The sequence below is a fragment of the Corvus moneduloides genome, chromosome 5 (assembly GCF_009650955.1).
Source record: "Corvus moneduloides isolate bCorMon1 chromosome 5, bCorMon1.pri, whole genome shotgun sequence".
Classification (NCBI taxonomy): Eukaryota; Metazoa; Chordata; class Aves; order Passeriformes; family Corvidae; genus Corvus; species Corvus moneduloides.
This window is the reverse complement of record NC_045480.1, coordinates 40,933,152-40,954,518: the sequence shown is the minus strand read 5'-3', so window position 1 is coordinate 40,954,518 and position 21,367 is coordinate 40,933,152. Positions and strand designations below refer to the sequence as shown.

The 21,367-nt window shown below is 39.3% G+C and overlaps 1 protein-coding gene across 6 annotated transcripts in view; it reads right to left on the bottom strand.

The window, feature by feature from the left end:
• Nucleotides 1-636: 636 nt before the first annotated feature.
• Nucleotides 637-21,367, bottom strand: part of RAP1GDS1 (Rap1 GTPase-GDP dissociation stimulator 1) — a 90,741-nt gene continuing 70,010 nt past the window's right edge. For all 6 annotated transcript variants that reach the window (XM_032110145.1, XM_032110144.1, XM_032110147.1 and 3 more), the window contains 10 exons: nucleotides 18,697-18,825; nucleotides 16,214-16,339; nucleotides 13,523-13,666; nucleotides 13,132-13,263; nucleotides 12,591-12,725; nucleotides 10,906-11,031; nucleotides 9,794-9,933; nucleotides 6,787-6,913; nucleotides 5,396-5,524; nucleotides 637-1,304 (listed from right to left, as the gene is read on the bottom strand). In XM_032110145.1, the coding sequence (XP_031966036.1) occupies nucleotides 1,177-1,304; nucleotides 5,396-5,524; nucleotides 6,787-6,913; nucleotides 9,794-9,933; nucleotides 10,906-11,031; nucleotides 12,591-12,725; nucleotides 13,132-13,263; nucleotides 13,523-13,666; nucleotides 16,214-16,339; nucleotides 18,697-18,825 (1,316 nt within the window). In that variant the 3' untranslated portion in view covers nucleotides 637-1,176. The remainder of the gene's footprint in view (nucleotides 1,305-5,395; nucleotides 5,525-6,786; nucleotides 6,914-9,793; nucleotides 9,934-10,905; nucleotides 11,032-12,590; nucleotides 12,726-13,131; nucleotides 13,264-13,522; nucleotides 13,667-16,213; nucleotides 16,340-18,696; nucleotides 18,826-21,367) is intronic.

Here is a 21,367-nt window from a genome sequence, read left to right as displayed (position 1 = left end):
TAAAACGTTATAGATCTTACGACCTTCATGCGTGGTGGGCTTGATTAAGCTAGGCAATGGTATCACACAGTCCAAAATAACATCTGCTGGCTTGTTGGAAACTGCTATCCCAACTGGCTCCTTGTTTTGCCAAAGTGGTGTCTGCTGGTTTGCTCACTGGCATGTTACAGACCTACAAAAGAGCAGCTGTGAGATAAGATGCTCAGACTGGCAGTTTTCCATCTCCCTTACCTAGGAAAGGAGAAAAAAGGAAGACTCTTGCATCTTCTGTTTCTCACTTGATGGGCTTCTGTTGAACAGCTGCCGCAAGATATGCCTTTAAAAATCCATCTATAAAACCCCCCAGTAAACAAAGAAGCAATCCCAAGCAAGCCCAGGAGCACTCATACGTACATGGCTTTATAGGATAAGGATTGTATCATGCATTGCTGCTAAAATGCATGATTGTTACGCCACACAGTGCCTCTGTGTGAGCACACACAGTGAAAGTGGTTGGAATAGTTCCTTTGTATCCACTCAGCCGAAAGGCAGTGATTGCATTGGGCCAGAGCCAGGAACAAAAACAACTCCTCACCAGTGCATGATGGTGCAGTCGCGGCTTCTGCGTGGGATTAGAAAAAAGGACAAACCACAGGGTAAAGTGAGAGCACTGAAATTTTTATTTATTACCTCTAGGTACCACGAGTTTGACATTAATAGGCAAGACCAGTGAATGAGCAGCAGTACATTGCATTCAAACCTGAATCTCCAAAGCACCAAAAACTGAGCTAGATTTACTTCTTAATCCTATAGTCAGCACACTAGTCTGGACTTGCTGCATCTCGTATCGTCCCTAATTTAGTAGTACATTATTATGCAGTTAGGGGGCATGAGGAAAGAGTCAGTTGTGTAGTACCACTTCTACGTCATCATAGGACTACAACATGCACATTCTACTATGTGGCCCAAGCAACAAGAATACAAGTAGAACAGTTACGGGTGGAGACAGGTTCATGTTAACACCACCTATGAATTTGTAGAAACCTTTTTGGACGGGTACCTACAGCAGTTCATCAATTTGTGTGGGAACGTTACACGCATGCACAAGTGATACAGTGGAAAACATAGCAGGAGCGGCAGCAGGACGGAGGACAAAGGTGAAATCTGTGATGGGATGCACTGGAAACAAGACCTTCCTCAGCTTTCTACAGCAAGTCTCTGCTCTGTTAGCGAGGCCTGCTGGGCAACAGTTTTGTTCTCATGGCTGCGGAGTTTTGATACGACTTCTAGAAATGCCATGCTCTGCACTTCCTTTTGAAGAGGTTCTGGAAAAGGAAATATTAAAAGAAACAGTGCTTTGTATGAGACAGGCAGAAGAACAGAAAACTGTGAGAAACTTTTCTAGTAAACCCTGTACACACAAGCACGTAGCTGTGTGTCCACAAAATCTGGTTATTTTTGAATTGCTTTTTGAGGATGGAGAGAAAACTTTTCAGGGCCTCCAGCACACACAGACTCCATGGATTTCAGGTAATGATGAAGCTGCTGCATAGCAGTTAAGAATATCCACCTGGATTACCTTTCAAAACAGATGCTTAGGAAGTATTTTTAGTGAAAACATTTTTTTGGTTTATTCTTTAAATTACCCTGCCCAAGTGAGCTGGCTGTGACAGGCTCACTGCATCATTTGTGTCAACTCTTACTGGTTGTATGGGAGTGTGAGATGGGTCCTTAATGGATGTGTCACCACCTGGTCACTGCCTGCTATCCCTTTATAGCTCAGCTCTGAAGTTAATACAAACACAACACGCAGAGTATTGCCCAGTGCTGTGCATGTAGATGTAGTGTTTATGTTCTACGCAAAACTAGGAGACACTGTCTGATGATTCGGATCCTGGACTGCCTGTTATTTTTTGTATTAATTAAGAGAGTTTGGCAGCAACTCATGAAATTGAGCAATTTTGTAAGAAATTTGACGGGTTTTCTCAAAGACCTGTACTCTGAACATCTCTCAGTTTTGATCTAAAACAGTTGGTTTTGGTTTATGCCACTCTAGTGAAATCCCACTCAGCAACAAATACTTGCATATAATTTTGCTTTCCATGTGCTGCTGGGGGCTTAATCTCTTGAACTTCTCAGGAGAAAACCCAACCACCTGTTTCAGATAGCTACGCTTTATGCTGTGCTATTTACTTTTTTTTTAATAGCAAACTTGGCATTCGTTCCCATCCCTACCTACTTTCTGGTTCACATGTTTTCAGTTTCATGCAGTTTAACCCCTACCATGTAAGAGCTGGAACCTCTCATGCTGCTGTGCACCTGGGAATGTGTATGTACAGAGTGATGTCAGTGAAGTTGTTGGGGTGGTCATGCTATGTAAGCACTTCCTGCTTTCTCCTGAGATACCAACATCTTTAAGCAGGCATTTCACTGTGCTTTACAGTGGCTGATAACATCCAGTTTCATGGAGACTTTTGCCTACAGAAGACTGTGCTAGCTATGAATGCTGTGCTTGGGTAATTCTTCCATTTTCCATTGTCCTCATTTTTCTTTCCCTACCCATTCACTCAGTTGCAAGAGGAACTTCCAGATGCAAAGAATCACATAAAAATAGGCATCTATTAACTGTTTAACACCATCTGAAGTTGAGCAAAGGCAAATGTGGAGTTCGGCACCTGGGGAAGAATAACCCCAGGCACCAGCACAGGCTGGGGGCTGATCTGGGGAAAGCAGCTTTGTGGAGAAGGATGTGGTGGACAACAAGCTGTCCATGAGCCAGCAGTGCCCTTGTAGCCAAGAAGGCCATCAGTATTCTGGGGTGCAGTAGCACGAACACGGACAGCAGGTCAAGGGATCCTCTGCTCAGTCCTGATAAAGCGACATCTGGAGTGCTTTGTCCAGTTCTGGGCTCCTCAGTACAAGAGAGACGTGGAGCTCCTGGAGTGGGTCCAGTGGAGGGCAGCAAAGATGATTAGATTAAGGGACTGAAACATCTCTCACAAGGAAAGGCTGAGGGAGCTGAGCCTGTTCAGCCTTGAGAAGAGATGTCAGGGACGGAAACTTATCAATGTCTACGAGTATCTGAAGGGAGGGTGCGAAGAGGACAGAACCAGGCTCTGCTCAGCGATGCCAAGCACTGGGACAAGAAGCAATGCACAGGAAGTTCCACCTGAACAGGAGGAAGAACTTTACTGTGCAGGTGACTGAACACTGGAACAGATTGCCCAGAGAGTTTCTGGAGTCTTCCTCACTGGAACTTTCTGGATCCAATCCTGTGCCATGTGCTCTAGAGTGGCTCTGCTTTAGCAGGGAGGTTGGACCACTGTGGTCCCTTCCAACCTGACCCGTTCTGTAAACCTGTGAACACACAGGTGTTGGCAACATCAAGTTAAATGTGATGCCAGATACCCCATAACAAAGCATAGTAACAACAGCAGTCATGGGAGAATTAAACTAAACCAATAGGTAAACCACTGGAACTGGTTCTAGGCCTTATCAAACTATACTGGGGTCAGCTACTTTAAAAAGAACTGCACAGGTCTGTTCACAGTAGAATAAGGAAACATGCAAATGCTCACAGCATGGAGATGGTAATGAAAAGAGTTTAGAGGCAACAGAGCTAGGAGAGGTGTACTTTAGTATTTCCCCATGTAAAGAACAACCGGTTCCTTGATCCTCTTCTCCTTGATTAAAGTAAAAATAACCTCCCCCAACTAAAAAGTCCTCCCTAAACTTAGAAGTTAATACCAGGGTTGCTTAGTTGTTAATCTCGTGTCCTTACTGATTTTACACAGGTCTGTTCATAAGGAAGCAGGACAGAACACGGGGTCAGTCAAATGCTGGGCCTTACCTTCCCAGCTGCATAATGCAGTAACACGCTGCTGTCCGTTCTCTGAGAGCAGGGTAAGGAGCCTTATGCCTAGGCAAAGCTTACAGTGTGGTGGCAGACTAAACTCTGCCATTTGGATAGCCATAAAATACCCCCCTAAGATAAGACTGGTCTGTACCCTGGTGGACTAGAGAGACAGGTATTTGACTTTAAATAACTCTGTCAGTCTTGCAGGTGACAAGATTCAGGAAGGGAAGATGCAACTGTCAGGCAGATTTTCTGAAGATGATTATTTTAGCTGGAAACAGTGGAAATAAAGATCAAGACAGTGAGGCTGACTGTGAAGCTTTGGCAAAAGGCTTCTGCTCTAAAATGAATGGATAATCCCAAGCATGAAATGGCTCAAGAAGGTTGTGAGTAACAACTAAGTTTACATGTCTTAACATTAAAGTGAGTGCTTACTGGGAGCTGAGGTTTGTTAGCACATTTTGAGCACAATCTTTGCACACTGAGATGCATATACTCTCTAAAACCGAGTATTTGTTCCTATAAAATGGCAGGAATACAATATGCACTTGCATGGATGTACAGGTCTTCAAAATTACACTTGCAGTAGGCATGGTGAACTCTGTTTAAGGAAAAAAGCATCTTTGTTTACAGAGACGGCACATGTTTAACTGTGGTAACTTTTAATCTATTAATTGAATTGCTGTAAACTCATCTGTGGAGTACCTTCATGTATTTCAAACTTGACAAGTTGTGCAGGTAGGCTCTGAGTTTCCACCTTTCTGTAATAATTCCAGTTCTTTGTCATCTTAGTTGTCTGTAACTACCTAAAACCTTTATGGAATGAAATTTGTTCTCCCTCCACAGATCCAATCTTTCTTAAAGAACTGAAGAAATGTAGCAACTTCTTGAAACCTTGAATGAAATTTCCCTGTGACACCTAGCTCTTTTTTGTTTTGTGGTTTGTTTCTGGTTTTTTGCCCATACGCATGTGGGAAGTTGGAATATCAAACCACAGCCTGCTCCAACAGCCTGTAAACAGCCTGACCTATAGCAGAGGGTGAGCTCAGAGAGATGAGAGTTTACAGTGTCCAGCACTGATGTGTGTTAGTGCACACTGTGCCTGGTGGGCTGAGCATGTGAGGGCTGTTGAGGGAAGGAGTCTTTTCTAGCAACATAAATGTAAGGATGCTTCCTAAAGCGCCATCACACATCAATTACAGGGAACTTGCAGCTAGAAATGAAAATAAAGTTCTTGTTATCTGCATATTTGCAAAGACAACTTGATACTGTACAGTTTTAAATGCTTCTCCTTTCTTTCCTGTCAAAGTTTGAGCTAGCTACATCCTACAGAAGCCAGGGGCAAGTTTCTGCAGTTAATATCCAAAACTGAGTTAACAGCCTCATCCTTGACACTACAGATAGACACTATAGAGTCATAGTGAACAGAACCTTTCTGTCTACATCCATTGTTGACAGAGAACCAGTCGCACTGTGTTTGCACATGCTCTGTGTTCAGCTGTAGGAGAGAACTATATTGCATACATAAATCTTGGGAAGCAGCCTCTCCTGAATACTCACCAGATCCTATAAGAGCACAGATCAGCACCATGGAGTTATATTTTATTTCTGGAGCGCTTCTGTCGTCTGAGAGCAGTCTGTGTAGAATCTGAACAAGCTGAGCATTTTCAAGATCCTTTTCAGCAGTGACTGAAATACAAGTGAAAATGTTTAAGTCTGGAAGTGCCACTTGCTTTGACGCTACCATGTGTTATCCCTTTACTGAAACATGATCTCTCACCAGAGTGAGAGTGAGGCTGTGGTACATAACTCATGGGTCTAAAACTCGAGCACATACTTGATGGTATGAGGACAGGAATCACAGCTCTTGCTATAAAAATGTGAAGTCATCTAACTGCTTGAAAGGACAGTCACAGAGTTTAATGATGAAATCCAGTCTTAATGTGCAGTAAGCTGATGATGGACAAGCCATGAGGCTTTCTAGCCATTTAGGCCAACACCTGGAATACTTCAGCTTTCAAGACTTCCATTGCCTGAATTTGCTTTTGGAAATTCTGTCTGAGTAAATATAGATTGTGTAGTTCTTGATTCCATGGTAGAGGGAGCTCTGGGTTCACTATAAAGGCTGTGGAAAACTTTTCAAGATCTCCATTTGAGTTACTACATCTGTAGCTTTCCAAGATACATGTATTGAATTTGGGCTCAACCTTTAAAATCCTGAAGACAAGACAAAGAGATGATTCATGTGAATAGGAACATCTTTCCTTTTATTTAAAACAATTCCTTGATGTATTGGCAGTGATTCAAAAGTTGAGCAGAGCATTCCTGGAGTACACAGTGGCAAGAGAAGTCAAGAACAAAAATATGTAAGGTAGTTTGTTTAGTTCCTTAGTTAATAAGCAAGCAAATAGGATAAACAAAACCTCTGTTGAGCATTTACTCTCCTGTTTGAAAAGCTGAAGTGCTACAAATGCAGGTCAAGACACGTAATCATGTCTGCCTTCATATGGCAGTTCTTGCACTTACTTTTGTGAAATTTAATGAAGACATGTTGGGGGCATTAACGACCTCTGTGTATTCTCTAGTTCTTCCTTACTAGATAAGCGCTCTCAAAGGCGATTAACATTCCAGTGTAGGAATGGGGTCAGGTCATATAATCTAAGGTACATTTATTTGCCTTCTGGGTTTTACTCCAAATCTGAAAGTGGAGGGCCTTTCTAGATCATACCATCACCTACCAGAATGATGGAGCAGATCCCATATAACCAGCACTCTCCAGTTTCCTGCATAACATGATGGCCTGCCTGTACTGCATGAACCACCACATATTTCCGTGCTACTGAAAGGCAGGTGGAAGGAGGAGGCTATCCTCCATTGCATTCTCCCTCTCTGGCTTCTCTTGGGCATGGACTGGAAAGGAAACAGGTGGAGTGAGCTGCTGGGATACTCACCTAACTCTAGAGCCGCTATCAATGCCAGTGCAACAAGAGCTTCGTTTTGCATTATTACATGTTCGCTGGTCGCCATGGTTACTAAATGCTTGATGCCACCGCTCTGTACAATGGTCCTAATTACATCCTAAAATAAATAATGCAAAGATGAAAAAATTCTGCATTGCATACAAACTGTATTAAATAAGGGAACTGTCAGGGATGCTGTTATCTTTGGGTAAGGGTACTCGTTGGCTTTATGCACATAGAATCACTTTATACATCAGTGTACACACATGTAGGCCTACACATTACCTGTTACAACTGCAGAGCAGTAAGGTACAGTGTGTTAAACCAAGGCAGGGAACCCCATGACTAAGTTAAGACACACATAATGAACTCTTTTCCAGGTTATACAGTGTAACTCAAGTTCTCATGCTGTGCCATCAATCACCAAATAATTAGGGGTTCAAAGTGTCCAACAAACTATATACTTAGGGTAAGGAAACTCAGTTGTAATTGTTATTAAATCCTTCATCTCTCTCCATGAATTTTCAGAGTTTCTTCAAAATGTTCAGAGAGGTGAGATCACAAATATTACACCTTACTATGCAACAGAAATGGTGTACATGAAAAGCTGTTTAGACATGGACGAGAAAATGAGCAGTGGTCTCTTATTATGGAATTTTTCTTCAAATACAAAACAGGTAAGGAAAGGGTAGGTATGGGATACCAATGTGTTGTTTCCTGTTTTAAATCCAGTTGTTAAAATGAACTGTTGCGCAGTACTGCTGCCCAGTATCTAGGAACTTAAAATGTCATTTAACTGGGTTAAATGTGTCCAAAGCAGATAAAAAATACACAGCGGGGATTCTGTTTTCAAGTCTAAAATTTGATCTGACTTACGTGACAAGGGATAAATAAAGATTTCTGGTCTCTACAGGTATTTGTTAGTTATAATTTCAAAAGTGGTTGTGCACATCATGTTTTCACCATCTTATGTCCCAAAAATACTTGCAAAATGTTTGCCTGAAAAATCATGTAACTTGGCAAGCTGAAAGGAAACTGTTCAAGGAAATGTGGATTGGGTTTTATTATTTTTTATTTGTCCTGTGAGTGCACAAAGGTTTGAAATAGCATTTATTTCTTGAAACAAGAATCTATTTTTTTTATCTGTATGTTAAAAAGAACCACCATTTGTTTAATACCATTTAAAACACACCCCCCTTTCTAACACCAGCCACAAGCCAAAATTGATAAACTGACGTGTGTTGAGAATGAACTATTTTCTCAGTTCTTGCGCAGGCTTTGCAGTGGTGCTGTTTATGCAAGGAAACAGACACAATATAATCATAATCCTTGAAAACAAAAATATTTTTAGATAATCATACTGAAGATACTAGCGGCCCAAAGTATAGCCTAATGACCCAAGAATATCATATTTAAAACCTTTTTTTTTTCCTAAATCACATAATGTATGCAAGCATTTAAGTATTTTTATTTTTCTGTACTTTAAATGATGTATTTTATTATTTGTGATTTTCTGCTGGAACTCCAAAGTAGTTTTGGGAGTGAGACAATCTGGGAACTGCTAAGTTCTATTTGAATTGGTGTGGAATTTTGGCTATATAAGTCTTAAGAACCAATCAGTGTCTTTGGCATCAAGATTTTTTATTTTGTAGGTGAACATCACCCTTTAAAAGGCAGTACCAAATAGATGACAGCCATCATGTTTGGTGCTAGTGTGGCTGAAATCACAGGTACCTACTCTGGTTTTTTTAAAATGACTAAAACTGACTGTTGCCTTTGTAAATATTACCCCAAAGCATTTAAAACTAAAAGCCAAAATCAAACCTGATCTTCTGTTAAGAGCCATACAGCCGTATTCATATTCAAACCTAGAGGGCAGCAAAAGCTTAAAAAACCCCACCCTTTCAGCTGTGTTATCCTCTTCCTGTTAAATTTCCTCTGAATACATGCACCACACAAAAATTAATTCACCTGTGATAATGCTGTTAATTTTTGCCTTAATATCTATTTGTATAGTAGTGTCTCCATATTTAGAACTGAATTCTGTTTTCCTACAGAGAATATTTATTAAATCTCACGTCTGTGGTGGTGTTTGCCATCCGTGCATGCATGTTGGGGACTGTGGGGAGGGGGGCAGAAAAAGTGAGAACTCAGAGTAAGTGAACCCTGATCAGTTTTAGAGGCTGAAATGGAGAATGGGTATTAGACAGACAGTGATATTAGAAATCAGCAAAGATTTAAATCCCTGTAAGGCCTGTTCATTTGTTCTTGGAGAGGCTCAATATAGATCAAGCCCCTACGATGTTTTTCACTTCATAAATGCCATGGATGAATGAAGACGTCACTGTTACAGTCTGAGTTCTCCAAATCACACTTGCTATTTAAGCTCAGTAATGCAGCCGGTGTTCATATCAGTGAACATGCTAAAGGAAGTCTGAGCCTGAAATAGCCTGTCTCCAGAGGAGATGTTTGTCCTTTATAAGGCTGCTTTGTCTAATACTCTGCTGAACAAGAGTGATGGACCTGGACTGCTTAGGTAAAGATATTGATTGATGTGAAGGTGATGGGAGGGGCAGATTAATTTTTCTTAATGTCATACCTTTTGCCATATACAAGTAAGCTTTTGTTAGAATTTGGAATACATTATCATTTCTAATGATCCATCAGAATCTTAAAACTCTGAAATATGCTGTATGAAGAGTAGGGAGACAGACTATTTCTGGATCTCAATTTTATATAAATATATAGCAAGATCCTAACAACTGAGTTCACTGATTCTTCATATATAGCATCATTAAAACAGAGAATGCAGCATGCTGAGCTTCTGCAGGATACATTAAAAATAAAAATGAGTCAAGCCTTGGGCAGAGGAGATGTAACACAAGAATACCCAAGCTGGCTCGCTAGAAGGATTGTAAGCTGGAGGGTTGGCTACCAACAGCAAGTGCACAGGTAACTCTTAGTTCTGACAAGCTGACCTTTTTCTCCACTAACTTACTTTTGATTTGCTGTGTCGTATAAGTGCAGAAAGTAGTCTGTTGGACTCTCCCATCACACCTGCGTGATCCTTGGCTTCACACCACTCCACCAATCGTTCCACCAGTTTTACATTTTTGCCCAGCTGTTCAGCTGCTTCTGCTACATGATGCCGGAGCCAACAACACAACAAAAAGGTTGTCACTTTTTTTAAGCAAGTGCTAGAAAAACAAGCTGAAAGTTACTAACTAGGAGGAGTTAGAAGAACTTCACTAGCTTGCACTACCAGTGGGAGAAGTCAAGGTTGCATTGAAGCAAGTAAAGCCAGTCAAAATGGAAAAAAAAAAAATCCAGAAAAACATTCATAATCTAGTTTTTGAAGCAATTTATCAGCCCAGTTAATGAAGCTCGTGCATTGATTAAGAGCAGGGAACATAAGATGATGTCACATCCCCAGCTAAGCTGTGAGCTAGGTCAAAAATTTAAAATCAGGCAGGACTGCTGCCAGAAGGGAGCACTGTGGTCAGTTAGATTGTTTGATAGACTGTAAGTCATGAAAGTTTCTTCAATAAATTTCTATTTCACATCTAATAGCTTTGCTAAAACTAGAATGGATCTTTTGAAAAAATCTGTAGGACTGAGTGAAAAACAAACACACAGCTAATTTAACTCATGAACTACTTCTGGTTTTTAGCAGACTCCTGATTTTATAAATCCTCATCCTGGAACAAAGTGTTAACTAAAAGGTGCTTTTTCTTTCTGAAATTGCAGTCTATCAATTAATAGAGTATTATCCTGTTCCAAGGACCAAGGTACAGCCAGAGAATACAGTAAGTGAACAGCAAAATAGGAGTGGTAGCTTAAAACACTCACGCCTCAACACATACTTGTAATGTGTAAAGAAGTTCAAAAGTAAATAAGCATTTGACACCTGTTTGGAGGGTTTCTGGTAGTCAGTTTAGGAGTTCTGAAAAAAAATCAACCCACATTCCTCTCCTTTTGTATATGTATTAGATTTATTCCATGACTGCAGGAATGAATTTAAAAAAACTCTGCTTCTTTTAAGAATCTTGGCAGCATATCACAGACTGAACCAAAGAGAATCACTTAACATAGAGAACAGTTTATTTTTACCTTGTGCATCTATTAACATTCTTAATGTTCCCAGCAGCTTGAACTGAACGGGGGGCATCTCCGATCTGAGAAATTTCAATACAGCTTCTGCAACACCAGCTGATAGCATCTTAGCCTTATTTACAACTGCATGAATAAAGAACAGGGATTGATCTCAAAAACATTTCTGGAAGATGCAGTTTATTTCTGAGCTGGTCTTGAAGCAAATTTTCAGACATGGTTTGAAAAAGAGGTTGTGAGCACAGATTTCAGGAACAGTGTGCGCTGGTGATACTGTGTTGTGGAAAAATGTCACGGTTCCTGTGAAATCAAGTGCTTTTTCCTAGCATGCACATCTAATTTTCAGTTCAGCTTGAGCACCAACTAAGGGCTAGACTCCTCCCCTTGGTCTAGGAAAGGCATCTTCCACAAAGTGCACAGGCAGAAGTCCAAGCTAATACTTGCACCCCCAAATATGAGGAAACTTCTCTGAGTCCCAATCACACTCTTCTATTTCTCACAGGCAAAGGAACTAAAGCTTCTAATTAGCAGAATAACCTCTTACCCAGTTCCAATACTTCATACAAACAACACTGTGGCCTGACATGTCTGGAGTTTGTAGTCTTTTGTTGCCTCCTTCCCCCCTCCAACCTCTCCTTCATCCCTTCCACTAGTCCATGTTCTCCACTTCCACAGAGCTCTGTGAAATACATTTAAGGCGCAAACCTTGCCCAATAGTGTACTTGGAAAAAAGTCTTATTAGGTATTTGAAATCGTGTTTTGACACACAGCTCATCACTGAGGTCAGTTCTTACTTGCTCATTTCTTTCTAACGATGTACAGCGAAGGTTATGTAGGTCTCTGGCAGACACCCTTCAGCATAGGCTACAGGGAAGCTGACTGATGGAAGTGAAAAGAATGACTCACCTGAGAAAGGTAAGCAAATGGAATACTGCTAAAGCTGAGTGGGTTCAGTTATGTATGCATGACCATTTCTAAAAGTTACTATTTGTCAAAACTGAAAATAGTAAAATAAGGTTAAATGGATGAAAGACTTATTTTTGGCTCGGCACAAAAGAGCATACATAAGTGTTGCAGATTTGCTTTGTTTTGTGCATGTGCTACCTTTACACTTGGTAATCAAAACTCATACAAATTAAGTTATTAAAAATGACAAAATTACATTCAGCTTACTGCCAAGAAACAGTAACTAACTGCAGTAGGCTGGCTATTCTGACAGTCTACCTCCGGCTCTAATTTGGTAATTTTCAAAGTCTTAAGTAAGATACAGTGTTTTAACGAAGTGGGCACTGTTCTCTGGTGGGGACCCTCAGCTGTGAGACAGATTGCAAATGAAGGAACCAAAAAGAAAAGTAAATATGCAGTGCTCTGGACAAAAAGGGTTGAGAAATCATATTCAAGGCCTCCTCAGTTCCTTGCCAATTACAAGGCGGTCTGCCCTTTGGTGGGGGATGCTGTGGGATCAAAGTGGTAAGGAACAGTCACTATGCCTGTGATGTATTCAGAACTGCTTGTCACAACTGCTGTGCAACAGACACAAAAGCAGCGATGGGTCAGAATGAAAAGCAGCAGTCTGACCTGCCTCTAGGACTGTCAGTGAGTTCTCCCACCCACATTCCCTGGGGGTTACAGTGGGAGGACAGAATTTCACCTTTATGCAGTTAGCAATGCAAAGAGAGGCTTACCAGGAATAGCCAGGTTTCTGAGAGCACTCAGTGCAGCGTGCTGCACAGTCACATTTCCATCCTCCACATGTCTGTCTAGCAGATCCATCAGCTTTTGAACTATGCCATTATCCACCATATGGATGCAGTTTCCGTCTGTGCGAGATGTAACAAGTCACTTGTGAAGGGAAGATTATTACTAAGATTTTTACAATAGCTTCTTATGAATGGAAGGGTTATTTCCTTGGTCCTTTCTAGATTTCATTGTTGAGAATTTGATCACTATCATCTGTAAGAATTGCAGTGCTCATGATAAACTTACAAGAGTGATAGAAGAAACACTGAAGAAGTCAGAGATCCCTTATACCTCTCTACAAATGCAAAATAAGATTTTTAAAGTAGGCTTAATACTTCTGAGGATTATAAAGTTTAAAACTACTCATGTTTCTGTGTAACTCAACAGCAGCTTTACTGCAACACAATTCTTGTTTGCAGCTGTACAGCTAGAGCATGATAGAGGGGCACACATAAAATTACATAAGCTATTATGGCATGTTCTTACCATTTCTGGCAAAATTTGCAATAGCCAGTGCTCCTGCAAGCTGTAGCTGATGACTGTTGGAAGGAATCCATGAAAGTACTCTTTGGAACACACTGCCTTTTCCTCCTTCAAATAACTTTTGCATGGATTCATCTGGGGTAAAAAGCAGAGAGAGTCAGCAAGCCGAAGGGTTTGTTAGGGGAACTTCTATATTTGTGAAGCTCTGCTGGTTCCACTACAATTAATCCAGTCCTGCAATGAGGGACAAAATCTGACCTGTTAAATATTTGTCTGGTGGGTAGCAGGTCCTCTAGGTTATTTAGAAAATTAATAAATAGTGAAATTCAGCAGCCAAACAGCATTACAAGTATCTGCTGTTGCTTTGCAGAACATAGTGGCAGCCCATACTTACCTCCAAGCAACAATAGAACCATAAGATCAGACGCTGTTTTAAGCTCTGCAATATCATCCTCTTTGTCACTGTCCACAGTCTTCTGGACGATCTCAAGTAAGCACTCCACCAAACCTGCTTCAACCAGCTGCAGTTTAATGACATCTGGAAAATAGCGTGGATAACAGGAGTCAGAATCAGGATTTTACATGCATCTATCATACACACATGCAGGACAGACTGTAAGAAATAGTGATGTCAGTGTTTTCACTGACAACTTGTGTACATAAAACTGCAATTTCCTTATTTGAAATTCTTATGGCCAACTTCTGTTATTATTCATCTAACAGGCTTTCCCTGGCTCTGGACTGCCTTTAGAGCTGAAGGTATATGGAGCTCTTCACTTCTAAAAATGAGGATATTTCTCTGTAGCAAACTTCTGGCACCTCAGTCATGGCACAGCAGACTCATAAGGACTGTGCTGTGTTCACACTTTCCAAACACAGACAGTATATCTGCCATTTGTTCAAAAGTCTGCAGGAGGAATGCAGAAAGGCCAAATCCAAAAGGTTCGGTTGGCAGAGAAGTTTGTTCTGGAAACTGATGAGGCAAACTAATTTCTTAGTTGTTATTCAAAACAAGGCTTGAGAAGGTAATAAATTTTTTTTTCAGATGATATAGAATCTGGGAACAATATTTTTTCTTTTGTTTCTAAAATAACAAAATACTTAACAGATCTTTCCCTTGGAGTTTCCTTTACATGCCTAAACTCCCTTTCTGTTAAGAGGGAATGGCAGGCTGTCTTATGCTATGTTAGGTCTTTTCACACCTGGAAGTGATTCCAGTAGATTTTGCATGCTGATTTTGAAAAACAGTTACAAAGCTCTGCAGAAGTGTGCAAAAGAAGTGGATCTCTCTCAGTTTTCTACATGAAATAGTGTTTTAACAAAAAGGTGTTTAACGCAGGTTAAAGTATTTTTTGGCCAGGGCTTTGGAAATATGTTTTTCACACAGTTTACAAGCCACATTTGGGAGAGGAAGTGTGTTCTACCTCGGGTGAAGGATGTGTCTGACTCTCAGGTTCCTGGTGTCACTAGGCTTTTTGCCTGAGTGAAATCTATTGTTCCTCTAAGAGCAGCTGACCTTCTCATGAACTTTGTAAGGAAATGCAAAATCTCCAGTTGGGATTTTTTTTTAAATAGGCCCTTTTGCACTGAGGTGCTTTTAAAAATACAGAATTCCCTTAGCTACAGAATACTGGGTTGCAGATGTTCTGTGATTAGAAATTGAAATTGCTACACCAGCATGCTTAATCAACAACTGAATTACAAAAAAAGCTTAAAACACTCTAACCACCAAAATCTAGACTCTGCAAATACTTCATTTAGATGTTTTTCCCTTCTGACCTATTGCTAATTATCTACAATCAAAAGCACCTAAACAGTACCAGCAAAGTGAACTCATTTAAGTATGCCTTGAATCCACAGTGGAAATGTTCCTCTCAACATGGAAGCATCTGAGCCAGGGTCAGCCAGCAGCAGTGAATTTCTCAAATCTTATTGAAACTAAAAACATACTCTAAGAAAAATTAAGCATTTGAACTGACATATGTCAAACACAAAAATTTCAACCCTATTCCGTATCAGCCTCTGAGGATGGAACTATCTTAGAGGAAATAGCTAATTATTATATAATAAATTAAAATATTTTGGAAAAAGATGGGCATTTTTAGAACTGAAAAAGAGGAATTGATTTTCCATGCCACTTAAAAGTCAAAGTAGCTTTTTAAATGGAAGTGAAAGTTTATCCTGACCTATACTATGTAAAACAGACACACACACAGTGTGTATGTACAACAGAGCAGAATGAAACATAAATCTGAGTCTGCAGTCCTATCTAACAATTTATTGAATTAAAACAAGCTTTAATGCTTTGGTGGTTAAAACAAGGTTAGAGAGCCATCAAATAACTGTGATGTCTTCCCTACACAACTGCTTCCCACATCAGTCCAACTCGACCTGTTAACTCCTTTCTTTATTTCCATTAAGTGCAAATGATACATTGTACAAGCCACCTTTGTCTGATCCTTTGGGAGGAACATCCTGGAGGGGGTGATCAGGTGCACATCAATTCCTGCTCTGGCTTGAGCAGCGAGTCAAACTCCCAGGGGCTGCTGGGGGCTACGTAAGATATGCCACCAAACACCCAAATTAAATTCATATAATCTCTCAATGAACAGTAAGGGCAGAGTGTTTAGCCCTTAGCTCTGCAATTGACATGCCCCTAGCAAAAATAATGTCCACAGGAAATGGAACAGCCACGGGCTCTGCAATTCCAGGAAATTATGTCCTGGTGCTCCAATGGTCTACGAACACTTGAGCCAGTATTTGCAGACAAATGTTGTGAAGCCCTCTAAAAAGCAGCTTTTTGATATTCCCGCTGTGGGCACAGGGCAATAAAATATAACATAATTGTATACAGAGTGAATCAGTGATGGAATTACCATCAACAATGTCCTGGCTCCTGTCATATGCTCAACAATTAAGATCTATTCACTTGCATGAAACTACAATCACAAGGATCAGCCATGGTGGCTTTGGAATGAGGCAGCTCGTTACTCTGCATTTAGTGCCTGAAAAAGATACTGATATACTGGAATACAGAATACACATAAGAGAATGAGTAAAAGAGTAAGAAAAAAAGAATTCTCACCATTTTCTGCTAGGGGGGCCAAAACTTCAAAAATCATCTCTTTTTTATCATGCTCTATTTGCTTCTTGAACAGTTTCACAAGCTCTTCAGCAATGTTCGTGTAGGCAAACTGCTCCTTACTTGACTCTGTGAAGCAAAAGGAGAAAATCAGCATAAAGTAAACAAACCACATCAAAAGGTAGAACTTCTTTTTCTCTTTGTTACCAGGTTTATTCAGTAAGATGACTAACTGCTATTTACAGACAAGAGCAATAGACTCATGCTTGTCACAAAATGAAAAGATAAATGTCTAACACTTTAAATGTGCTGACCTGAATTAATTATGGTTAAGGCTGTTAAAAATATATTATTATATTATTCAAGACTGCTGGGTCTGGTTTTGCCCAACAAAATGTAAGGTAGCTATAGAAACAGTAATAATACAAAAATAATAAGTCTTTGACTTCCCTCATCTTAACAGAAAGAAAGTTATATACCTGCCCCAGCAGGTTATATACTGCCTTTGCTATGGGAGAGATAAAGATTTGCACCAAATGCTTTAATATTTACAGGGTTTCATGATGGTGACATTTCTTTTGAAATCTGTGTGTGGCTGTTGCTGGGCTGTCTCATACTGCACAGATACAGCATAAAGCAGCTTTACAGATGGGTGAGATTCCTACCAGATTAGCCAGCAGATCTTCACATGTACATTCAACAAAAGCATCTTTTATTCCATTGCCTGTATCATAGTCCTCCTCACTGGCAGTATTACAGAGGATGCAGGTGGTAGGGCTGGTGTTCTGCGTTCTCCAGTTGCCACCTCCTGAGGGCCATCTGTAGTTAGAAAACCTTCCAGCACCTTTGCTATTGCTCTGATGGATGGGATTACTTTACTGTAGAATTGACCCCAAGGACTCGGGGAAAGTATGAACTGCAGTCCTAGACACTTTTGTGCACATTGTGTGTCATTATTGTTTTCTCTCACTATGCATGGTTGCATTGTATATTCTATGGGGATTTTTGATCCTTCCAGTATTTTAGCAGATCCATCACTGGTTTGTGCCCTGCTTTGACACACAGTAACAGTCATATAATGCTTTTCAAATCTGTGCAATGTTGTTGTCTCATAAGTGATGAAAAATGACAACCTCACAAAAAAATTCCCTGAAGTTACAAGGCAAAAATAAAATAATACAGTTACAATGTGATGGACTAAACTATTGCTTAAGAAAGAATAAAGTATTACAAAGTAAATTAATTTTGTGCCAGTCTTAAAGAACGAGCACCTTTTCAGTGTATACGAACTGGAAGGGAAGCAGCTGCTCTTGTGTTTCTTTCCCACAGTTCTCATTACTCAACAAGACAGAGCTGGATCTTTCCAAAGAGGGAAAGGAAATTCTCAGTGAGGCTACCATTTATTACATTTAATATCATTATGGTTTTGGTTGCATTTAAGCACTAGAACTTTCAGTGTATGACTCTTATACTTTCTGCTGTGCAGACTCAGTATATAGTGCCCATCTTGAAGACCTCTGATCTGTTGATTTCTTTAGTGCTACCTTGATGGCTCTTTCTGTTGTTGATTTGTTAAGACTTGTCTGCTGTAAATAAATGTGTTACGTGTATGATCAGACTAAACTAGGTAACATAATACTTTCTCTGGCCTGAAAATCTATGAACTCAGGCCACCAAATACTACAAACTCAGAGATATATTCTTCATATTTTGAACTGCTGAATGTTCTTAGAAATATAAGATGATATCCTAAGTGCTATGTATTATTTCCTCCAGTGCAAAAAAACCCCAACTCGTAAGACTAGAATTTCACCAAATAGGTTGGCAAAAGAACAGCAATATAAACCACAAAAGTTAATAAAACACAGGCCATAACAACCTGTTGATTTACACATGGACAAATTCCAATGAAAACTGATCCACTTGCAAAGACATTGGATCAAAGCAGGGCCACAAACTTCAATTTAAATGAAGTTGTAACTAAAATTAACATCTATTCATGATTTGTACATGGAGGTATTTAAACTAGAACACGTTAAAATTCTACACCTAAAATAACACTGTATATGCAGATTAATGAACTGTGCATGCCTCAGTTTCATTCAGAGATTTTCATGAGCCAAATTTAATCCTGATAAAACTTTGTGGAGCTACACCAGGATACAACATTTATATTATTAATAAATAATTCACATTAAGTAGCAGTGCTATGGAAATACTGTTCAGATGATTTAAAATGTGCTTAGTTGCACCGAAGCACAGTAACATAAAACATAAGGCTGAATTAAGTACCCAAATAAATTTCACTTACTGAAGGGGGAAAAAAAAAAGAGACAACTATATATTCTAGAGAAAATAAGCAAAAATTTCTTGTCTGTTATTATTGAATGTACCAAAAGGACTTGAATGAGCTTTTGCTAGGCTTTAACTAAGACTTAACATTATGAAAACTGGATGTAAATTTGAGAATAGTATCATGGACTTACCGAGTTCTGCTAAATTGCCAAATGCAACAAGGCACATTTCTGTCAGAGCTGCATTTTGGCAATGAATACCCAACAATTTCACTAACGTAGGAATAACACCCATATTGATAAGCTGTGACTGCAAGGTATCTACATAAAAAAAGAGTACAACAGTGAGTTAGCATTTCTCTTCATAGTTCTGTTCTTTTAACCAAAAAAGCATTTTTCACACAAAGCAACTTCTAAGCTAAGCAGCATTAAAATGTCTGTCTCCTCTACTCTTCAAACTAGGATTTGGTCCAGATTTGAGATATGGACTCATAATTCTCCTTGTCCCTGGCAATGGAATGTATTCCCAGAAATATTCCTTCCTGATCTGGTCATAGGGTATAGTGAATTATGCAGCTACTGACAATTTTGTGGTTATCAGGTTCCTAATACATGTCAGATTTGATTCTGGGCTCACTGAGACTAGCTGACTGAAATTGACCTGAACTAGGTCAGTGAAATAATGATTTATCTGAGATCTTTTTGTATATACTCTTTTTAAAATTAAAGATCAAAACTGGAAAATTAAAATCAGAATGAATATAAACTGGCACTGAAATAAACATGAAAAGTTTTATAAACACAGGAAGTCACAATGTAGATTATGAGGAGCTTGAGAAAAAAGAAAGTTTAATAAAGACAAAAAATGGAAGGTTTAAGAAAAGTCCTTAGAAGCCATTCTGATCATTTCTTGCATAGGATGAAAGCTTACAGTATTTACAAGTAAGAAAAGTATTGCTCCTAGGTGTCTGCAAATAGAAAGATGCTTTGATGGTTAGGCAGAAACATGACTGGTTTAAAAGATTATTTATAACAGTATTTCCTCTTACACATTTTACCTATAACATAGCAAAGAAGAAAAACATTGTTTCACAGTGAATAGAATGAAGCAGACATAAACACACCAGATGTTGTTTAGTAATTTTCCTAAGCATCTTTTTTCCTTTGTTTCTAAAGGAATTCAACTATGTTTAAATGTTACAGACTCAAAAGACAAGGAAGGATCCAAAGCCCAGTGAAGTCAAGAGAATTGTATTACTTCATTTAGCTTTTGGTCAAGCCCTATCGGGGAATTCTGAGGGGTTTTTTGTGGGTTTTTGTTTGTTTGTTTTTTGCTGTAGTTTTCTTGTTAAGGAATTTATTCTAGGCAACTGAAATCAGTTGGAGTTCTTATATCTGTGGCATCAGAGCCATAAAAATTTGCAGATTTTTACAGGGAGATAAAAACATATGACATCTGAAGTTTAGCAAATTTAGAATCATCTCATGCTCTTGAAAAACTCTGTGCCCTCAAAATTCTGCCAAGCATGTTTGAAATTTTCATATAATGAAAATTATTATATGATTCCAAAATATTTAGCTCATTTGTATTCAGTATAAAATAATTTGATAATAATTATGAATTTGGTATACTAAGTAAATAGCATAGTTATTACAGGTTATTGGGGATGAGCAGGAATCCTTATGGCTTGACATCTTTAATAAAACTGTATTACTTACCAGTAACTGAATTTCCTTTTTTGGGGGGAGGGATTACCTCTTCCACAGATTCGTGGTCTTTAGTGAAATTTATGAGAACGCCATGTCAGACACCAAAGAGCTGTTGAAGTTGTCAAATTTCAGGTAAGTACAAATTGTACTAGCGCATGCATTGAATGCCATTTTACCTCTGGCAGATGTGTGAGTCACTACTACACCCTCCTACTTCATTCCAAACTGACTGTAAAAATCTGTCTTTCAGTAGGAAAACTGGGGAGAGGGGGAGATGGAATGGTTCTATAGAGAAAATTATTGTGTAGGAGAACTCAAGTTACTGGTAAATAATCTGTTTTTGTCCTTGGCTTGTAATTGTCCCCTGCAAACACTTAAAAATTCTGAAGGAAAACTGGTCGTCATGGAGAGTGGGAGAACAAAGACACAAACCACAAATGCCATAGAAAATTATGTGGAAAGAAATTGCTTTGTTACTAGACGATACCTTTAGTCACTCTAAAAGTCGCTTTATCCAACTTTAACGGATAAAGAGACAATCTCTATGGACTTCATTCCAACATCAGAAGCCTAAACTCTCCATTTTGAGCAGGGTTTTTTTCTGCTGTCTCTTTCTTAACACAAAATATATAAAAAGCATGGAGGAGATGAGTGGAAAAAGGGAAACCACATAATCTTTGAAAGGAAATAGGAATCTTAAGAGCCAAATAGAAAGATATATTGTTGATCAAGAGAGCACAGAGTGCACTGACTAAAGGACCTCTAGAATTTCCAAATTAAAAAAAGAGGAAAGAGCCCCATATTCTAAGAAAGAACAATTGTACTGGGTCAAAAGTCAGATATTATACCAGACTCCATACCAGTCTGATTTTTCCAGAGTAGAAGGATGGCACCTGAGTACAGGAATTATCTATCTACAGTGGTAAGAATGGCATTACAAGAATTGTCAATAAAGTAAACATTGCCTTAACAGCAGTAAGTGCTAATTTAAAATTTATAAATTTTCTCGTTTCACAAAGACAGGGCAACCCTGTGAGTCACAAAACTGCACAGGAAGCAAGACCCTTGAAAATAAAAGGCTGCCAGCAGCTATTTGCTGTGTTTATACTTAAGCCTGGGCTTGCCATAAAAATTCTGGACCTGACATTTACAT